At 41.7% G+C, this 20,492-nt stretch overlaps 1 protein-coding gene across 2 annotated transcripts; it reads right to left on the bottom strand.

Moving 5' to 3' along the window:
• Window positions 1-545: 545 nt before the first annotated feature.
• On the bottom strand, window positions 546-19,609 carry LOC311136559 (serine/threonine-protein phosphatase 2A catalytic subunit alpha isoform-like). 2 transcript variants are annotated; one of them, XR_014613880.1, is made up of 7 exons: window positions 19,070-19,372; window positions 8,104-8,313; window positions 7,591-7,764; window positions 4,230-4,319; window positions 3,795-3,999; window positions 3,514-3,632; window positions 546-1,286 (listed from the first exon to the last, which is right to left on the bottom strand). XR_014613880.1 is itself a non-coding variant. In XM_084170742.1 (7 exons), the coding sequence occupies exons 1-7, from the start codon at window positions 19,169-19,171 to the stop codon at window positions 1,214-1,216; spliced, it is 930 nt and encodes a 309-aa protein (XP_084026868.1). In that variant the 5' UTR covers window positions 19,172-19,609; the 3' UTR covers window positions 546-1,213. The 2 variants fall into 2 exon arrangements, 1 of the variants encoding a protein (XP_084026868.1); XM_084170742.1 differs by having other exon boundaries at window positions 3,838-3,999; window positions 19,070-19,609.
• Between the last annotated feature and the right edge of the window lie 883 nt (window positions 19,610-20,492).

Below are 20,492 nucleotides of genomic sequence, written 5' to 3'. Positions count from 1 at the left end.
GAAATGTATTTTTTGCATATACTAACTCCCCCTAAGACACCATCTGAGAGTTGGATCACGGCCAAGATCTAGCCCCTGGAGTAATTAGGGTTAAGTGCCTTTCTCAAGGGCACATGGACAGATTTTTCACCTTGCCGGCTCGGGAATTTGAACTAGCAAACCTTCAGTTACTGGCCCAACGCTCTAACCGCTAGGTTACCTGCCATCCTTTGTAAACAGTAACACATTTTTACGACAAATAAGCAGTGGGTGAACAGGTTGGATCATCAGAAGTATTTATCACTACATATGATACAAATAATTATCAGTGCAGGTATTACTTAGCTATGTAAAATTAGAATAAGTGAAGCAGCAAGAAAAATATATCTTCAGCATCCATGGAAGCTTTATTCTTCACCCTTTCTCCAAAAATCAATCATGGTTTTGGTCATTTTAGGTAGGCATATTGTGCCATCACTTACATACATAACCGTAAGCCATGGTTAAAAGTCCATCAGCAGTGTCAGACGAAGCAGTCAAGTGAATAAACCAACACATCTCACAAGTCAAGGAGCAACTTTCATCTTTATTATTCAACTGGAACCTTCAATACAGAAACTAAATCATCATGAGTAGTGAGTGTGTGACCATTTTCACAATGGTTTTTCAATCGGTCTGCCATACACAATTGGATGGGCGCCTGTTTAAGCAAGTTTGTCCTCAAATGTATACCCGAGAGTTTAACCCAGCAAAAAGCTGCTGACAGAATCTAAAAGAAAACATTCTGTAGAATGAAATGTCCATCTTCTGACTTATGTTAAAATGTTATTTGAATGTAAAATCATTTTTTGATTTTTTTAAAATCTGAAAATGTTGGGACTCACAAAATAAGCCATGGTACATTGGATTGAAAACGTTTCAATTTACAAAACTTGGTTGCCACGCTCACCTTGAGATTAGAGACAGAGTAGCGCTAGAGGAGTAAGGAATTGGGGTTGTGATCTTGGACATCATACTCTTCAGCATTTCGTAATGAATATATGGCACACACCTTTTGGTCCATGTACACAGATGTTTTCTGAATGCTTAAATAGCGTTTTGTGTGAATACAATTATGTACATTGATGTTTTGCCGTGTTGCCCCCCCTCCGCCCCGCCCCCTCTCCCATGGTGTTGGATGCTAAAGGTACTTTCATAAATCATGGCAATACTGGACAGTACAATGGGTGAGGTTTTACAGGAAGTAGTCTGGGGTGCGACGGGTGACATGGGGTTCCCCTCTACGAGGCGCCGGGTCAAACTGCAGGCTGGAAAAGAGAAACACATTACAGCACACATCTTGTTTTTAATCAAAAATCCTGTTGAGAGTTTATGGAACATCATCATCATCATCATTACATATACATTAAGGTAATTTAGCAGATGCTCTTCTTCTCCATCATCTCTCCCTCCATTTGGCAAATCTGACCATAACTCTATCCTCCTGATTCCTGCTTACAAGCAAAAACAAAAAAACAGGAAGTACCAGTGACGCGCTCAATACGGAAGTGTTCTGATGAAGCGGATGCTAAGCTACAGGACTGTTTCGCTTGCACAGACTGGAATATGTTACGGGATTCATCCGATTGGCATTAAGGACATTAACCACATCAGTCACTGGCTTCATTAATAAGTGCATCAACGATGTCGTGCCCACAGTGACCGTACGCACATATCCCAACCAGAAGACATGGATTACAGGCAACATCCACACTGAGCTAAAGGCTAGAGCTGCCACTTTCAAGGAGCGGGACACTAATCCGGACGCTTATAAGAAATCCCGCTACGCTCTCTGATAAACCATCAAACAGGAAAAGTGTCAATACAGGACTAAGATCGATTCCTACCAAACCAGCCAGATGGATGACCAGAACACGTACTCAGAGCACGCGCTGACCAGCAGGCAAGTGTCGTCACTGACATGTTCAACCTCTCCCTGACCCAGTCTGTAATACCTACATGTTTCAAGCAGACCACCATAGTCCCTGTGCCCAAGAACACCAAGGTAACCTGTCTAAATGACTATCACCCCATAGCACTCGTATCTGTAGCCATGAAATGCTTTGAAAGCCTGGTCATGGCTCACATCAACACCATCATCCCAGACATCCTGGATCCACTCCAATTCGCATACCGCCCCAACAGATCCACAGATGATGCAATCTCTATTGCACTCCACACTGCCCTTTCCCACCTAGACAAGAGGAACACCTATGTGAGAATGCTGTTCATTGACTACAGCTCAGTGTTCAACACCATCACTAATCTAAGGACCCTGGGACTGAACACCTCCCTCTGCAACTGGATCCTGGACTCCCTGTTCACCCACGACTGCGTGGCCGCCCACGACACCAACACCATCATTAAGTTTGCCGATGACACGATGGTGGTAGGCCTGATTCCTGAGGACGAGACAGGCTATAGAGAAGTCAGGAGACCTCCTGGCATTGTGGTGCCAGGACAATAAACTCTCCCTCAAAGTCAGCAAGACAAAGGTGCTGATTGTGGACTACAGGAAACTGAGGTCCAAGCACACCCCCATTCACATCGACAGGGCTGTAGTGGAGCGGGTCGAGAGCTTCAAGTTCCTCGGTGTCCACATTACTAAGGATCTATCATGGTCCACACACACCAACACAGTCGTGAAGAGCGCACGACAAAGCCTCTTCCCCCTCAGGAGGCTGAAAAGACTTGGTATGGGCCCTCAGATCCTCAAAAACTTCTACAGCTGCACCATTGATAGCATCTTGACTGGCTGCATCACTGCTTGGTATAGCAACTGCTTGGCATCCGGCCGCAAGGCGCTACAGAGGGTAGTGCGTACAGCCCAGTACATCATTGGGCCGAGCTCCCTGCCATCCAGGACCTCTATACCAGGAGGTGTCAGAGGAAGGCCCTAAAAATTGTCAAAGACTCCAGCCACCCAAGTCAGACTGTTCTCTCTGCTACCGCAAGCAAGCGATACCGATGAACCAAGCCTGGAACCAACAGGACCCTGAACAGCTTCTACCACCAAGCCATAAGACTGCTGAACAGTTCATGGCTACCTGGACTATCTGCATTGACCCTTTTTGCACTACCTTTTTTGACTCATCACATACGCTGCTGCTACTGTTTATTATCTGTCACTTTATTCAAAGTTATATGTTCATATCTACCTCAATTACCTTGTACATTGACTCGTTACTGGTACCCTGTGTATATATCGCTACTCATTGTGTATTTATTATTACGCGTTTTACTTTTCTATTATTTCTCTATTTTCTTTCTCTCTGCATTGTTGGGAAGGGCCCGTAAGTAAGCATTTCACTGTTAGTCTACACCTGTTGTTTACGAAGCATGTGACAATTTGATTTCATTCATCATCCTCATCCTCCAGAAATAATGGAGGCCCTTGCTGGTAATTCACCAAACTGAGGAGGAAACACTTCTAAGGGTTGGTCATGTATGGAATGGTAATCGATAGGCTTACAAGGATTCAATCAATATGCTTACAAGGAGTATTTCAGGGTGTCGTCGAGTTCCATGATAGCTGCCTGGTTACCACAACGGTAACAGTAATTTGGTGCACTGAATATTGTTACCACGTTTCGCTCGTGGCACCAGTTGTAACCCTGTAGAAGAAAACAGGAGAGCAGCGAATTAGTAGTGAATGCAGAAATCTGAGACATGCATACAGACATAACATTATACATATTAACCAACTTGAATGAGGGAGCTAACAAGAAATGCATTCCAATATGGTTTCACACTCATACAGTTCACATTATGGTCACCTTTGAGATTTCAAGCATGGAGAATCAGCGACAGACAGTTTACCTCCATAACCAGCTGATGAGCTCTGGACACCAGAGTAAGGCGGTTGGCATGATTGAATGTCTCAGATATGTCCTGGCCAAAGGTGTAGCCAGCCCCCCTGGGGGAGATGCCCCAGCCCCCACGGTCATCTGGGTCTGACCACAGCAGGTCACACATGGGGCCCTGGAGAGGAGGAGACATGTGTAAGCAGAATAGTGATAAAGATAAGGATCCAATAAGATGGAGTAGGATGGAAAGTTGCCTCAATAAGCTTTTGTGTTTTTCCACCTAATGGTTGAGGTTAGGATTAGGGGCAGATAAACTGATCCTAGACCTATGCCTAAAAGCTATTTCTGCCTAGCACCGATGAGACAGCAGAGCATGCTCAGAAGCAGGGTTGTTGAGCTTTGTACCTCGTGTGGAACTTCCTGCAAACGGTCCAGCGCTCGGATGTGATCCAACGTGTCTATGGACGGTGACAGGCCCCCGTGAAGACAGAATATCTTAGAAGGGAAAGAAAACAGAAATGTTACTTGAGGATTTCAATATTGGTTTTGACTCCGAGTAACATTTTGACAGAGACATAAGACATGAGTGAACATGTATTTACAGCAGCAGGTAAAGCATTGATAATTTCCATGTAAAAGGACCCATGAGCACCAACATGAAGTTCATAGTATATCAAACTGGGTGTCAAATGAAAGCTAAGCATCTAAATTTTTGGGAAATGCAAGCAGAAAGTTTTTTTTTACAATTTTCCATCTAAAGAATTAGGCATAAGTAATGGCTTTGATTTCTGCTCCAACTGATATAAAATGGGTCTTAGAAAACATCTACCAGAAAAAGTATTAAAAAAGGTATTAGAAATACATCAAAACACAATAATGTTGAAGACCCCTACCAACTAACATCAACACATATTTGGCTTTGGAGAGATGATTTGCCTTCTTTAAACAACATTGCCTTGAGGCTTGTAATTCTGTTACCAAAAACCCACATCTTTAAGATATTTTATTTATTTATCTCCCTCATGATAATGAAAGTTCACAGAAGTAACAAGGTAGACCTACCAATTAGTGTTTTTACTGATATACATTTTGTTTATGAATTATTAAGTGATTAAAACTCGTAATTCTGTTACCAAATCGGAAACGGAATTACAATAATTGAATACAATGGGAAATCATAGTAGTCACAAACCAAAGATGGGTCACCTGCTAGTGTCCTCCCTTTGCTGGTGACACTGTTGGTGATATATTTAGAATTCAAGGCACACTTAACCAGCTTCGTTTCACAGCATTCTGCAGCGATATGCCATCCAATCTGGTTTGCGCTTAGTGGGACTATCATTTTTTTTCCAACAGGACAATGACCCAAAACACACCTCCAGGCTGTGTAAGGGCTATTTGACCAAGGAGAGTGATGGAGTGCTGCATCAGATGACCTGGCCTCCACAATCACCCGACCTCAACCCAATTGAGATGGTTTGTGATGAGTTGGACCGCAGAGTGAAGGAAAAGCAGCCAACAAGTGCTCAGCATATGTGGGAACTCCTTCAAGACTGTTGGAAAAGCATTCCTCATGAAGCTGGTTGAGAGAATGCCAAGAGTGTGCAAAGCTGTCATCAAGGCATTAGGGTGGCTACTTGGAAGAACCTAAAATATATTTTGATTTGTTTAACACTTTTGGTTACTACATGATTTCATAGTTTTGATGTCTTCACTATTATTCTACAATGTAGAAAATAGTAAAAATAAACAAAAACCCTGGAATGAGTAGGTATGTCCAAACTTTTGACTGGTACTGTATATATCTATTTGTATTTTTTATTTGAGTACTCAAACAGTCCAAAAATGTCAAATGCCCATCCCTAACCTACGTCCATGGACGTGATTTCAACGTCCACAGACGTTGTTTTTTGGGCCGGTCCGGCCTTGATTTGCCCCAAACAAAGGTGTCCATGATTGGTGACCGGACCAAATCTGAACCAATCATAGACGTCTATGTTTCAGAAGTTTGGACAGCACAGTAGAGTACAGTGAACCACAGTAAAGAAAAGAAGAGTGGAGTATAGTACAGTAGAGCACACTAGAGTAGAGAACAGTATAATGTACTCTTATCCAGAGCGACTTACAGTTAGTGAGTGCATACATTTTCATACTGTACTATACTAGTACTCTACTGTAATGAACTCTACTGTGATGTGCTGTGCTTTACTCTACTGGCCTGCCCAAACTTGTGAAATACAGACGTCTATGATTGGTTCAGATTTGGTCCGGACCAACCAAATTTGGTCTTGTTTGGGGGCGGAGCTCATTAGAATAATAGCCAGTGTGTAGAATAATACCCATATACAGGGCTCAAAATTTATATTTTTCACTAGTAGCACTTTTAAAAGTACCACATGAAATTTAGGAGCACCAAAAAATTAGATTTTTTTAATTGATTGAGACACAGCCTATATTGGGCCTATATGAATTCTAGCTACTTTTGAAGCACATGTTGCGCCCTAGAAACTAATATTTAACACTGTAAATACATTAGTTTATTATAAAATGTTACGAATACCGGTCATTGAAATTACAAAGTCATTTATGGAATATTAGATTTTACATTGTGTAAAAGCACTATTTTCCTATTGAGATGCATTCCATTGAAAATTGTACTTTGTATTTAAAAACGTCAAGTTTGTGATGACGCATGCAAGAGATCTGTCATTGCCAGAGATATGATCATAGCTATCCCTTTTCCATTCTTTCTGTGCCTCCAAATGTTTGGATATACTGGTAAAGTTACCGGGTTGTTAGCTAGCTAGCCAATGAGGTAACATGACTGAACAAAGTGTAAACAAATGGTTATCGACATCGACACGCAAGTAGTTTTAGAACAGCGCACGACATGGTTTATGAATGTAAAATGCGATCCCTGCGAACCGTTTTAGGAAGATAAAATGTTGTGCTGGTAATATAGGTCAGATCTTTTGACCTGGATGGGCTAGAATCAAGCTGTGTTTGCTGTAGTAATGGTGCAACCATGACGCTAACAAATCTGCAGCACTCGGAAACAACGGTACAGCGAAGCCTTATCATTACAACAATTATCTGGGAGAGCTTTTTTCATAGTCGCACAGTGCTCCCAAAATAAAACTCCTGGTCGCACAGCAAAATGTTTTGTCACACTTTAGAGCCCTGTCCATATATGCAAAAGATGATATTGCATATTTCTACCTTTGTGTACCTATTCAGGATACATCATCATGAAGCGAATGACATTCCTATCCATAATTATGCTATGCATTTCTGTGTAGTACAGAACAGGGACCCATGATGTAATTCCGTTACCAGGTGTAAATCCACTTCACTTACTGTAGTTCAATCACCAAAATATATATTTTTTTTTTTACTCAAGGTGTCATGTCATAGCTGACATCCCATTCTTTCTGCAGACATCTTTGAATCTTAATTCAGAGTAGATATTTAACAAAGTTCTTGGAAAACGTGGTCGCATAAAAAAAACGGCGATTACACCGTAATTCTGTTACTAAACTTAGCATCTGCACAGTTCTTCCAGTAAATGTGTTCGTGAACTTTTGTGTAAATTGTTCAAAGTAATCCTTGTAAAGTTGTATGGTTTGTTAAACTTTGAAAGCAATGGTTTTTGTCTGGCATACATTTTTAAAGTGAAACATTTTAGTCTCAGCGTAATTTCCATTACTGTGGAATTGCACCATAGAAGATTAAACTTAATATCTAATAAATGTGCGAAACCTCTTACCTGAGTATCTACCAAGGCAGTGAGGGGAAGGTAATCGAAGAGGTCTGTGAAGAATTTCCATACGTTTGCATTGCCGTATTTCCTTAGGCACTCGTCATAGAAGCCGTACACTTGTGTGATCTGTCTGCTTTCGTGGTTCCCCCGAAGGATTGTGATGCGTTCACGGTACCTAACCTGTGATCAATGTTAAAAATACAGGGAATTACAAAACAGCACTGTTCAATGGAGACTAGGGCATTCTGTGAATGAGAGTGTGTTTTAGCATTACACTGCTTTTACATCACAAGGCCCCTGTGTGTATAACTAATCATTGAGCACTCTCATTAGTCAAGTTAAAAAGGGAATGGTCATTCAAAAAACTTTCAGGGGCGGTTTCCCTGACACAGATTAAGCCTAGTCCTGAACTGAAAAACATTTTCAATGGAGATTCTTCATTGAGTTTGCTTTTAATTCCAGGACTAGGCTTCATCTGTGTCCGGGAAACTGCCCCCAGTGTACAATAACAACACTTGCCTTAAGTGCTACAAGTAGTGTGACGGTTTCTACAGAGTAGTAGCCTCGGTCCACATAGTCTCCCATGAACAGGTAGTTTGTGTCTGGAGACTTCCCTCCGATTCTGAAGAGCTCCATTAGGTCGTGGAACTGGCCGTGGACATCTCCACACACTGTGACTGGACATCGGACCTCCTGCACATTGGACTCCTTGGTCAGAATCTCCTTAGCCTGGACAAAACACACAACAACATTAGGTTGTTTCTCCTTCGCCTGGACAAAACATACATTGCAGTACGTTTCAGTCCCTCCCTTCCGAACCGTCATCTCCCCATGAAATAAATAGACTAATGACATTTGGCAAGCTAGTTCAATACCAAAGCAGTTCCTAGAAACCATTGGACTGTGTAGGGCAGCTCTAAGAACCGTGCTGCCTGCTGGGGGCGAAGCCGGTGGTATTATAGAGGAAAACAGTCCACTACTGTTCTCTAATGCACGTGATTGCATGCAAGGCTATATTTGTTGTCAAGGCAATCTCTCCCCCTATCTCAAAAAGCATCAGTGTTAGTCTTTGATACAATTTCTAGGCTAAACAAAGTTGCAACACACACATAGGTCTCCAGACCATTCCATACGCACTTGTTGACACAATGTTGTGAAACACCTCTCAACCTTAACAAAAGGAAGGGCTTAAAATCAGGAGAGGTGCTCCTTGAGGTGTGTGGCTGGGATGATAAATGTTGGCAGTACTACACTAGGGGTTTAAGTGGTTGTAAGGAGCTTTTAGAGCATAAATCCCATGTTGAGAGCAGCAGGCATAGAGTAGAGCAGGGATGTGTCACTGTGTGTTTGCCTATAGGTCAGATGAGAGCGAAAGAGAGAGAGAAAGAGAGGAAGAGAGCTTTTGATCTCTGCTCCAGGCAGCACCCCGAGGGAGAGAGAGAGAGCGCGAGGGAGAGAGCCACACTGGCAGATGGAGGCCAGGGAGAAACAGAGTGACCAGGCCAGGGCGAAAGAGGACTGTGGTTAGTGTTGACCTAAATACCCACAAAACAATCTGGCACCACGTGCCCTCACAACCATGCCGCATAAGGCCTTTCAATTAACTGCTGGCTGGGGTTTCTATAAAGCCATTCAATCGCTCAGCCAAAAGGCTAATTCTAGATGCGTATTAAACAAACCTGATATTATTTCGAATTAATTTGAGTGGGAATTAAAAATAAAAAGAGTCAGATAGGGCCAACACTGAAATTGTAGGTCAATGGGACTCTAATCTTGGTTAACCCAGAAGTAAAATCCTGCGTAGAGTTAATACATCCTACAAAATATGGTATGACCTCAGAATATATACCCTCTTAAATCAGAAACCTGAACTAACTGATCTAGGTATGTCTATATACACTGAGTATACCAAACATAAGGAACACCTTCCTGATATTCAACTGCCCCTCCCCCACACCCCTTTTGCCCTAAGAACAGCCTCAATTCGTCGGGGCATGGACTCTACAAGGTGTTGAAGCGTTCCACAGGGACCTGTCTCCTCCCCTTCATCTACACTGATTGAAGTGGATTTAACAAGTGACATCAATAAGGGATAAAAAAAATTTCACCTGGTCTGCAATGTTCCCTCTAAACTGTGCGCATGAGCGCAGTAGCCCGAGACTGCCGCGCAGCTCCCCGACTGAGAGAAGCACGAGATTGAACTCTAGAGCAGTGGTCACTAGTCGATCGCCAAATATTTCTGTAAAAAACCCAACGATAAAGCCGTGTGTTCCTTTTTTAAATTTGTATTAGTCTCTGGCTGTTGGCGGTAGGTGCACCCGAATCAGCTGCCCTGTGGGCCGGGTTGGTGAAATGTTGCCATTTTGAACCATTTCATGTGTCTGAAGGTACAAACTCTGCCTTCCCGGTGGGCCCGGAGATCAAATCAAGTGCACTATAGGCCTAACGCTGGCCAATCGGATGGCTCAGATTACAGTGTCTGCAGTAACGTAGCAGGCATAAGCGAAAGCTACAGCAAAGTTGATACTGTGAGATTTCAAAATGTTTAAAACCATGACTAGAGACAGACTCAACGAATACAGCAAAGAGCTGCTGTTTTTATGAGTGAGTTCATGTTTAAGTTCTTACTCAGCACTATCGAGACTTTGTATACAATGCACGTTCTTCCTATTTCCACTCAGTGCTACAACAAGTACTGCAGCAGTAATGAATGAGTAGGAAAGTGTATTTATAGGCTTGCATTGTTGCTATTATTAGCGGCTTGGGTCTTTTAATATCGAGGAATATTTAACTTTCCCTGTTCATAGGAGTAACATGAATTTGTGCATGAGGCAGAAATAATGTGGTGCGACTCGAGTTTCGCCATCAGCTGGAAGACGGTGTCCCTTTTTGGTCAGTGCCAGTGGAGGAAAGGGAGAGCGGAGGGATGTTGAGAGGCGGACCCTGAGTCTGCTGCTCTCTCCCTTCGCTGAGACTGACCATCAGAGGCAGGCACCATCAACCCAGTAAAATAAAAAGCAAGTTATTTAAATGTATGCTCACTCAGCTGTGCTTCACAAGTAATACAACAACGGATAGCCTACCTAAAAAAAATGGCCCAAACAACAATGCATTGGCAGGGCAATTCAAGTTAAGCCAATATGCAGTAATAATGTATTGGGCCTATAGCCTACTGCACAAACTTCATTGCTACAGTACTGTTTTAAATTGGTTAATGTTGTATAGGCCTATTTTCTAAGTCATGTTAAAAACAAAGTCTGAGCGGTAGATCTCGGCTTGCATTTTGACTCAGAAGGTACTCGACTTGAAAAGGTTGGTGACCACTGTTCTAGAGTTTTCCCTGTTAACACTATCAACGTTTCCCTTTACTGTGGCAATTGTGATCAATTCAGTGCAATATTAGCCACTTTCAATGCAACAGACCGAAACAAAACGAACTATAAAATAGATTTTGTTGTAGGCAGAACGCATCGGAGTAGGATTCTATTGCATTGACACTCATGACTCAACCCGTACTCTACACAGATCGGTGCAGCATAACCAATCAGAGCTGCAGTAGGCCTACATGCAAATATACCATTGGCATATATGGATATGTGTTGACTTTGAACTGGACTGTGTTTACAGCATGAGCAGATGTGCTTGTTTTGAGATCAAAGCGAGAGCTGCATGTAGCCACGTGTGCGCATTTTGTTCATATCCTTTGCTACTTAGGGAGTTATTAGCCCACTTATAGATAATTTGTAGTCAGCAATAGGGGAGTGATTGCTTCCTATAAGAGCACACACACACATATATATATATATATATATATATATATATATATATATATATATATATATATATATATATATATATATATATATATATAGTGAGCTTTTGTGAAAGAGCACAGTTAGAAAGATATGGAATATAGAAGCATACCAGATGGACATCATGAAAATGATCAGAGGAAGTTCAGGAGTAAAAACAAAAAATATAATTAGTGACTGTGTCCATAAAATGTATATAGTATGTATAAGCATGAAGTAGAGGCCTAAGCATTGTTGTTCAGTAGTTTACTCCAATTAGGGAGGGGATGGTGGGGTTGGAAAGTAATAAAGGGAAATATATATTTTTTTAAAGGATATGTATGTATGTATGTATGTATGTATGTATGTATGTATGTATGTATGTATGTATGTATGTATGTATGTATGTATGTATGTATGTATGTATGTATGTATGTATGTATGTATATATATATATATATATATATATATATATATATATATATATATATATATATATATATATATATGAGAAGAAAAAATATATATGGGGGATTGGAAGTGATGTAAACAATTACATTGATGGAAGTTACAATCTATCTGCAATATTAAAGCTGATCTACCCTCAGAAAAAAGAAAAAAAAAGAAAAAAAAAAAGAAAAGAAGAGCACAAAACGTGTACATTTCTAGACATCTTTGAAAAGAGAGTGAGGTAAATATTTTTTTTTGTCTTAAAAGGGGCAGTGTTGTATTTTGAGACAGGCTTGAATAAGCTAAGTAGCCAATAGGCAGAGATTGATTGACCATCGGGTTCTTGGTCACCTCCCTCTCTGTAATAAATGGTATGGAAATAATAATGCATTTTATTTTGTAAAGTGGTTTCTTGCATCAAACAACACCATTTTCAGTCACCTCCGTGTCTGAAGGCCAAGCAGATAAACAGGTTAATGTCAAGCCCTGTATGTTTTTTTTTTAAGTCTCTTGGAATATAGGCCTACATTGAACACCACACATTGGCTGCTACTGTAGGCTGAATGACAGAACAGCTATTTCCATGTTAAAATATTATGGGATGCATTTTCTCCATTGTTTTGATGGTAGGCCACTCTGGTAAACCTACCTTATGATCAAACAGCCACAGTAACCTACTTGGCCACTGTAAAAACTAACAAAGCGGGTACAGCCTCAGTGTTCACAGTAAACGCGCGCTGGAAGTTGCACAGAATTTTCACAATGTTCAAGTTTGCGCTCAGCAGACCTGAAATTTGCTCAGTGCTGAAAAAATGTTGAGGGAACATTGCTGGTAAGTCTACGTCATGGAAAGAGCAGATGTTCTTAATGTTTTGTATACTCCGTGTTAATTGAATGGATGACTTAGCAGGTTACATAAAATGGGTCACCCCTCATAACCGCACCTACTCCAGAAATGCTTGTCCAGCGTCAGCTAGAAACCTTTGGCTTACAATGTTCATTCTGTGAAATCAAACTACTTTATGACATGGTGTGAAGTGAAGTCACCATCTTTGCAACAGTAGATTACATTTAACCAACTGACCCTACTTTTATCCTTCCAAGACCTAGAAAGTGTACTCTAGGTTAAACAACCACATGACCAAGTATGACATCACTCAGAACACAAAACAATGTTCTCAGCACAAAACACATTAACCATCACATGGGGGCAATCACTAATTCAGAATCCAGTGATCTGAGTTTGATTCTCTTGTTGACCCCTCTGAGTAATAAACAAGCAAACGTCTACCTGAAAGTCTTTGAATCAAAACTTAACATGCAAACCAGACTCACGAGCTCCTGCTTCTCTGGGATCATCACACTGAAATCTCCTGGTGTAAGATTATGTTTTAAATACAAGAAAACTGCTTTTCAATATGTTATGAGTGGGCTGCTGAGATGTAACAGCTTGCTTTTCCTCTCCCCCATTCTTTAATTTGTATCCCAATACAGAGGCCATTCCACCAGTGTTATATTGTGTCACAGAGCCCAGCAACAATGTGGTGGCAACTCAGAATCATTCACATCCAAGTCTATTTTTTACTCTCGCTGCGCATTCTGCTGAACACATTAGCAAAATTCACAGGGGGTGGATGCATCAGACATCTCTGAGCAAATGTGTGCTCTCGAACTACACACCACTACTATTATTCTGCTTAGGCCTACCGTTTTGGAGCTGTGAGGGACCTGCTCGAATATGTGCTCAGGAGTTTGTGAGACCACTGATTAAGCATTTGACAACTCAGAGTTTGACTTGAGTAAGTGGCAAAACCCCTCTACTTTAAAACAAATGAGACTGAATTCCTTCTAACAACCAGATGACTGACACTGAACGCCACAGGCTATTAGAATGTGATCGCCAACACCTTATAGCCTAGTATTACATATTTGGCAATGATGGGATATTCTAGCCAAGTACCATTTCCATCCGTACCGTAATCCCGGCCTCTAACCTATAAGGCATCTCAAGACAATAACCACCTGTTTGTAAACAAGACAAACAAGTACATGAGTAGATGGACTGTTGTAGAACAGACTGTATTTAAGCAACCAACTGAAAAGGGCATCAAGGAAGATTGAGGTTAAATCCCTGCTTAGACCCTTGGTGGTGTACTGATGGTGTGATAAAGGGAAACTTCTAACTGACCAAGACACACCTCACATAATTCTGCCCCAAAAACAATGAAAACTTCTCACCTAGTGGCATATGGGCTATTAAGGTGAACGCTAATGCCGCCCCATGACAAGCAGTGCCTATTTGCTAAAGGCAAGGGGCGCAAAATCTGTATCTTGTCAATGCCCAGCGCATCTCTCCATGGTGCTGGAGGAGCGCTGCGGCACTCCACTAATGCACCGTCAAATCATGTAACCTACAGTGCATTCGGAAAGTATTCAGACCCCTTCCCTTTTTCCACATTTTGCTACGTTACAGCCTTATTCTAAAAATGGATTAAATAAAAAATGTTCCTCAATCTACACACAATGGCCCATAATGACAAAGTGAATACAGGTTTTTAGAAATTTTTGCAAATGTATTAAAAATAAAAAACAGAAATACCTTATTTACATATGTATTCAGACCCTTTGCTATGAGTCTCGAAATTGAGCTCAGGTGCATCTCCTGTTTCCATTGATCATCCTTGAGATGTTTCTACAACTTGATTGGAGTCCACCTGTGGTCAATTCAATTGATTGAACATAATTTGGAAAGGCATACACCTGTCTATATAAGGTCCCACAGTTGACAGTGCATGTCAGAGCAAAAACCAAGCCATGAGTTTAAAGGAATTATCCGTAGAGCTCCGAGACAGGATTGTGTCGAGGCACAGATCTGGGCAAGGGTACCAAAACCATTCTGCAGCATTGAAGGTCCCCAAGAACACAGTGGCCTCCATCATTCTTAAATGGAAGAAGTTTGGAACCACCACGACTCTTCCTAGAGCTGGCCTCCCGGCCAAACTGAGCAATCGGGGGAGAAGGGCCTTGGTCAGGGAGGTGACCAAGAACCCGATGGTCACTGACACAGCTCCAGAGTTCCTCTGTGGAGATGGGAGAAACTTCCAGAAGGACAACCATCTCTGCAGCACTCCACCAATCAGGCCTTTATAGTAGACTGGCCAGATGGAAGCCACTCCTCAGTAAAAGGCACATGACAGCCCGCTTGGAGTTGGCACCTAAAGGACTCTCAGACCATAAGAAACAAGATTCTCTGGTCTGATGAAACCAAGATTGAACTTTATAGCCTGAATGCCAAACGTCACGTCTGGAGGAAACCTGGCACCATCCCTATGGTGAAGCATGGTGGTTGCAGCATCATGCTGTGGGGATGTTTTTCAGCGGCAGGGACTGGAAGACTAGTCAGGATTGAGGGAAAGATGAACGGAGCAAAGTACAGAGAGATCCTTGATGAAAACCTGCTCAGGACCTCAGATTGGGGCGAAGGTTCACCTTTCAACAGGACAACGCAGGAGTGGCTTCGGGACAAGTCTCTGAATGTCATTGAGTGGCCCAGCCAGAGCCTGGACTTGAACCCGATCGAACTCATTCAACGCAGTTTTTTTCTACCTGGAAATTGAGACCAGACATGTCATTCCTTGCGAAGACTGAGGGGCGGTATTGAGTGAGTTTTGCAACGGAAGTCCCCCGCACCTGTCTACATCACGTCTTTTCCAGGATCCCTTGTGGTATAAACATGGAAGAGATGGCTAGATGTTCTGCTACTTGCAAGCTTCCTTTTGTACTTTTATTGAGATTTTCTACGTGCAATTATGTCTGTCTTTTTGAGAAGCGTCTGTGCAAACTGGTGAGACATAGGAGAACCGTTACAACCCTTCGATACGGTTGTATTCACACAAGCACGCAAAAGACAACAGCTGGAGGGAGATACCACGAACTTTGAACACCGATACTGATATCAAAGAAACATGGAGAAAGATTTGGGACCGGTATGTTCGCAATCTGAAAAGGGTGAAGGAGACGCGGAGTGGGGCTGCCGCTGGTGTGTCCCCCACCGTTTGTCCAACAACTAGATTGGTTTCATGTTCACGTTTAACATTGTCAGACAGACACCAATAATATGCCAGATATGGTATGTACTCTTGTCATGCAGCAGAGTTCTTTTGTACAGTGTGTGTGTGTGTGTGTGTGTGTGTGTTTGAGATCCTATGTTTAAAGACGTAGTTAACGTGAAATTTGCTATTTTCTGGATGGGAGAAATTGTGAATGGGAAATATTCAGTGCCTGTGTTATCATACTGATTATATTTACTAATTCACATTACTGGTGTTTATTTCCCCTTTCATCACACTTTTCCCCTGTGTTTTACATTAAACTATTTTCCTAAAATAACTATCTAAAAAGGTCTGCAGATGTAATTGTCTGGTTATTTATACTTGTGGCATAAAATATTACTGTTCTGAATCAGACACTCAGTAAACTTGTACTGCTTTGTACCGGAGCTATGTAGATGAGGTTAATATCTTGGAGGTCTGTCCTTATGGTCTACAGCTGACAACTCATTCTCACCCATGTACCCAAGCAGGAAAGTCCTCATTGAAAGGCCACTACACAAAACAAGGTTAGGTAAATGTCTTGAGGGTCTAGCTTCCAAAGAATATGACAAACTAAAACAAGGATGAAGTGACTGTCATTATGGTAGTCTTTGTGATTTGTAAAGTGTGAATAAGAAAAACAGCAAAACCAAGTGTCGCTCACAACATGATAAACAGTCATCAACCAGAGGAAGATAACATCCTGTATGTGTGTACATTTTCCAAACCACATTCACTGAAGGGTGCCACGCATGGTAGCAGCATCCTGGAAAGACACTTGACCAGCTTGTGTGAAGTAGACCTTGAGGTTGTTGCGCTTGTCCATAGCAACTCTGGTTGCCCTGTATGCTGACATGTTTCTTGGGTCCAGGAAGCTGGTGTCCCCTTGTACCAGCTGTCTCCATCTCCTGGACGCAAGTCCCCAGTGGGTGTGGAGTGGTCAACAAACGTGGGGTGGATGTACCGTGTTGATGACTGTGTTGTCAGTGTCTGTAGTGCAAAGGTCATTGTGGAGGGCCATGCAGGCCTTCACAAAAACCGAAGGGTCAAAGACAGCCTTCCTGCAGCAATTACGGGCAAGCTGTGAGTTCTCTCGTGCGAGATGTGAGGGGCAAGCTGCTGAAACAAGTCATCAAATCTGGCAAGACATCCAAAAGTATTGAAAATGTATTTCCTCGTCAATGCTTCGCATAGGTTGGACAAGAGACGTGTATTCTCCATCATCCCCTCTTGTAGTGTTCAGTGGATTAACCATTTTATCTTCTCCTCGAGTAGTAAGACAGTCCAAGCTCTTGCTGTTCAAACTCTAGCAATTGCAATTCATAGAGAGACATGTTCGCTTCTGTGGCAAAAAAAAGTAGCGTTGTAAAGAATAGAACACCAGACTAGCCTGATATGTAGCTAGCTAGCATTTGTAAACAGACATATAACACCGTATACAGAAGTTCAAATGTCATCGCTAAACTAGAGTCAAAAAGAGCGCCTCGGCCCCTCTTGCTTGGTAAGCTATTCTGGCTCCCCAAGCCCCCTAGTGGATATACACTATACAATGCAGACTTCCTCTCTGGGTGTAACGCAACGAAAAGAGTCCGCTGCCCCCAAAAAACGACTCTACACAGGTAAACCATGTAGCCGCCTTTAGGCATGCACATTCCCTCAACATTAACAGGACAGAAAGAAACCAGACACATGCTCATTGCTCACATTGCGCGCTCCAAACATAAGAATGCCATTTTTTTTTAAATGGTGGTATGAAATAAACCAAAACTTGTTTCTCACAAGTGTGAACTCTGCGAACAACATTTCCACTCCGAGAATTAGAACGGTAAATTACTAATTAATACATGCATTAACAGAAATGTATGTAACCAAATGCCGGGGATTAAAGGTAAATGTACTACTGGTGACATGTAATGGGGAATTAATACAAATAAATAATCAAAGGGCAAACAATTCACACAATGAAACAATTAATGCACAAGAATTGTCGGGAGACAGCTGAGCACATTCTGGAGAGCGATGTGCCTAGATCCTCACCACCCACCCCTCCCCTTCTTCTTGTCTCAACATTACAAATTATACTCAAGACACATTATCTTCACACATATTTGAGATGCTTTTCACTGACAGCCACCACTTAATAATCAGCTAGGCCTATTGCCACTCGTGCTGCCCAAATTGCGGACTTTCCAACTAGGCATAGGCCTACTCGCTTGTGATTTGAAACAATCCACAGCTATTTTTTAAAGAAGCTAATGATCATCTGTGGCTAAGTCATGCTCTCTGGTGAAGTATTTTGAATTATTGTATTTATTTCTGTGAAGACATGAGTAATTATATAATTTAGGTACATTTATTTCAATTTACCTTGTAATGCTCCGCCTATGGCATCTGATATTCAGAGCTTGAATAGCCAAAATGATTAGTCTTAAGTCTTTGTCAGTTATCAGGACTATAAAGCCAATGCAACTGCCTATTTTACAAACGGCACTCTACCACATGGATAGGCATTCATTAAAGTGCATTGTGGGCGGTATAGCCTAGGCGACTATTCTACTTTACGGGGATATGAGGGCTGCAATATTTTTTGGATTCGCCTAGGGCAGCATATCGTCGAAGACCGGGCCTGGTAATTTTTGACTGTATATCCAACACATTTGTCCACTACAATACTGACATGTTATGGTTTGTCATTTAGATTTTCCGGACAAAGCATGTTTATGAATTAATGAATGAATACAACCGTTTGGCGTCTCCAAAATAAACAACACATTGCTGCAGTAAAATGCTAAACCGGTTTTACAGCTCAGAATGAGAAGTGCAATGTGATGTACAAAATCGGCGCCATTTTAAGGATGTATGGGAGGGGTGTAAGGGTGAAAAAGCCACATTCGAATAGTTCTAATGTGCCAGCCATGTGTGTTCCTATTTCTGAAAGGTTGACAAGAACTTTAGATACTGTAGGCTACATGAGAAAGTAGGCTATGGAAAAATAAAATGTCCACTTTTGAAACTAGACAGGATTATTATGTATTCTGCTTGGCAAGTAGAAAGTGCTGACAGACAAGCTCCGCAACATGTATCACCCCCCTGAATGTTACTGTACACTGAAACATTTTGAGATGGAAAGTTAGTTATTTCTGTATACCATACCTTTTCGCACAGAGTTTTGACTTGGCTCTCCGACAGCTGTTTGCATTCGGTGATTTGTTCGATCCATAGGTCGATCTCTTTCGTAAAACACTTCTCATCCATTTCTGATTGTTATTTCGGATAATTCAGTGGCACAGAAATTGGACCTATTTGCCCAAATACTCGTAGTCCTCCGCAAAATTGTCAACCCGGTTCCAATTGCCAGATATTGCTGAAAGTATGAGAGGGGGAGCGGACTAGGAAATGTGTAGTCGCCAGTTGCTCGTGTCCCACCCCACCCTAGGCCGTGATCCACTCCGACACAAATATCAAAGTCAGTTTTGACTAGAACGGATACAGATTTTGTCAAGATTGGACTTTTCGTAGCAGGTTAGTCGGTGTTGACTAGACAGTATGCAGCTTTTGTCAGATTTTACTTTTCGTAGCAGGTTAGGAGAATTGGGTTAGGTTTAGCTAAAATGCAACAAAATAAACCCTACTTTTTACGTTAATTTGACAAAAGCTGTAGCCCTTCTAGCCATGACCATGAAAGTCCCGCCTACTTGCTGGTGCAATGTTGCGTTCATCTGCTATCGAAGTTATAGGAATTTCCTATAGTTCCGACTGGGAAGTTTCACTTGAACTACCCTTCAAATCGGAATTACAATGGGAAACTCGGAGAACATTTTGTTGCCGAGTTGTGACGTTTCACCGATGACCTTTTACCTTTCAAATAAAAGATGACAACAAATCCGTTTTTGACAACTACATTATGGCCATGTTCTGTTGTCTGTGCCCAATAATGTTTGTACCATGTTTTGTGCTGCTGCCATGTTGTGTTGTCATGTTGCTGCCATGCTATGTTGTTGTCTTAGGTCTCTCTTTATGTAGTGTTGTGGTGTCTCTTGTCGTGATGGATAAGAGCGTCTGCTAAATGACTAAAATGTAAATGTAAATGTGTGTTTTGTCCTATATATATTTTTTTTATCCCAGCCCCCGTCCCCACAGGAGGCTTTTTGCCAGGCCTTCATTGTAAATAAGAATTTGTTCTTAACTGACTTGCCTAGTTAAATAAAAGTTCAATTAAATTAAAATTAAATAAAGAATATCTCTCAAAATTGTGATTGTGGTTTTCAGAATCAAACATGGTCTTCTTTAGAATATACTTCTCTGATCTGATATATTTTTCAGTAAGCAGAAAGGATTGTTTAGGAGGTTAACAGATATGGCTATCTTCTAAGTATTAAACCTAGAAGAAACAGAATTCATTTGAACGTTATCTCTATTTCTCCGTACAGGCTACTCCTCTCCCCCCGGTGTGTGTGTGTGTGCCAGCACTGTCTGTTTTGCCCAGCTGGAGCACTATCCATGACAAAAACATAACCCTTGTCCTCAATCACTACCGCCATCTCCCTCATGTTCCCTCCACACTGAATTTCCATAA

Source organism: Coregonus lavaretus, assembly GCF_964263955.1.
Source record: "Coregonus lavaretus genome assembly, chromosome: 10".
In the NCBI taxonomy this organism is placed as follows: domain Eukaryota; kingdom Metazoa; phylum Chordata; class Actinopteri; order Salmoniformes; family Salmonidae; genus Coregonus; species Coregonus lavaretus.
The sequence above is the reverse complement of the archived record's forward strand: the minus strand, read 5'-3'. Positions and strand labels throughout refer to the sequence as shown.

What these genes read in the sequence shown, in the direction of transcription:
- LOC311136559 (XM_084170742.1), bottom strand. Translation starts at nt 19,171, where the DNA reads ATGGATGAGAAGTGTTTTACGAAAGAGATCGACCTATGGATCGAACAA. An exon ending in CTCATCAGCTGGTTATGGAG is followed by an intron (nt 3,633 to 3,837) that starts GTAAACTGTCTG and finishes TTTCTTCTACAG; the next exon opens with GGTTACAACTGGTGCCACGA. An exon ending in GACACCCTGAAATACTCCTT is followed by an intron (nt 1,287 to 3,513) that starts GTAAGCATATTG and finishes TCTCTTTTCCAG; the next exon opens with CCTGCAGTTTGACCCGGCGC.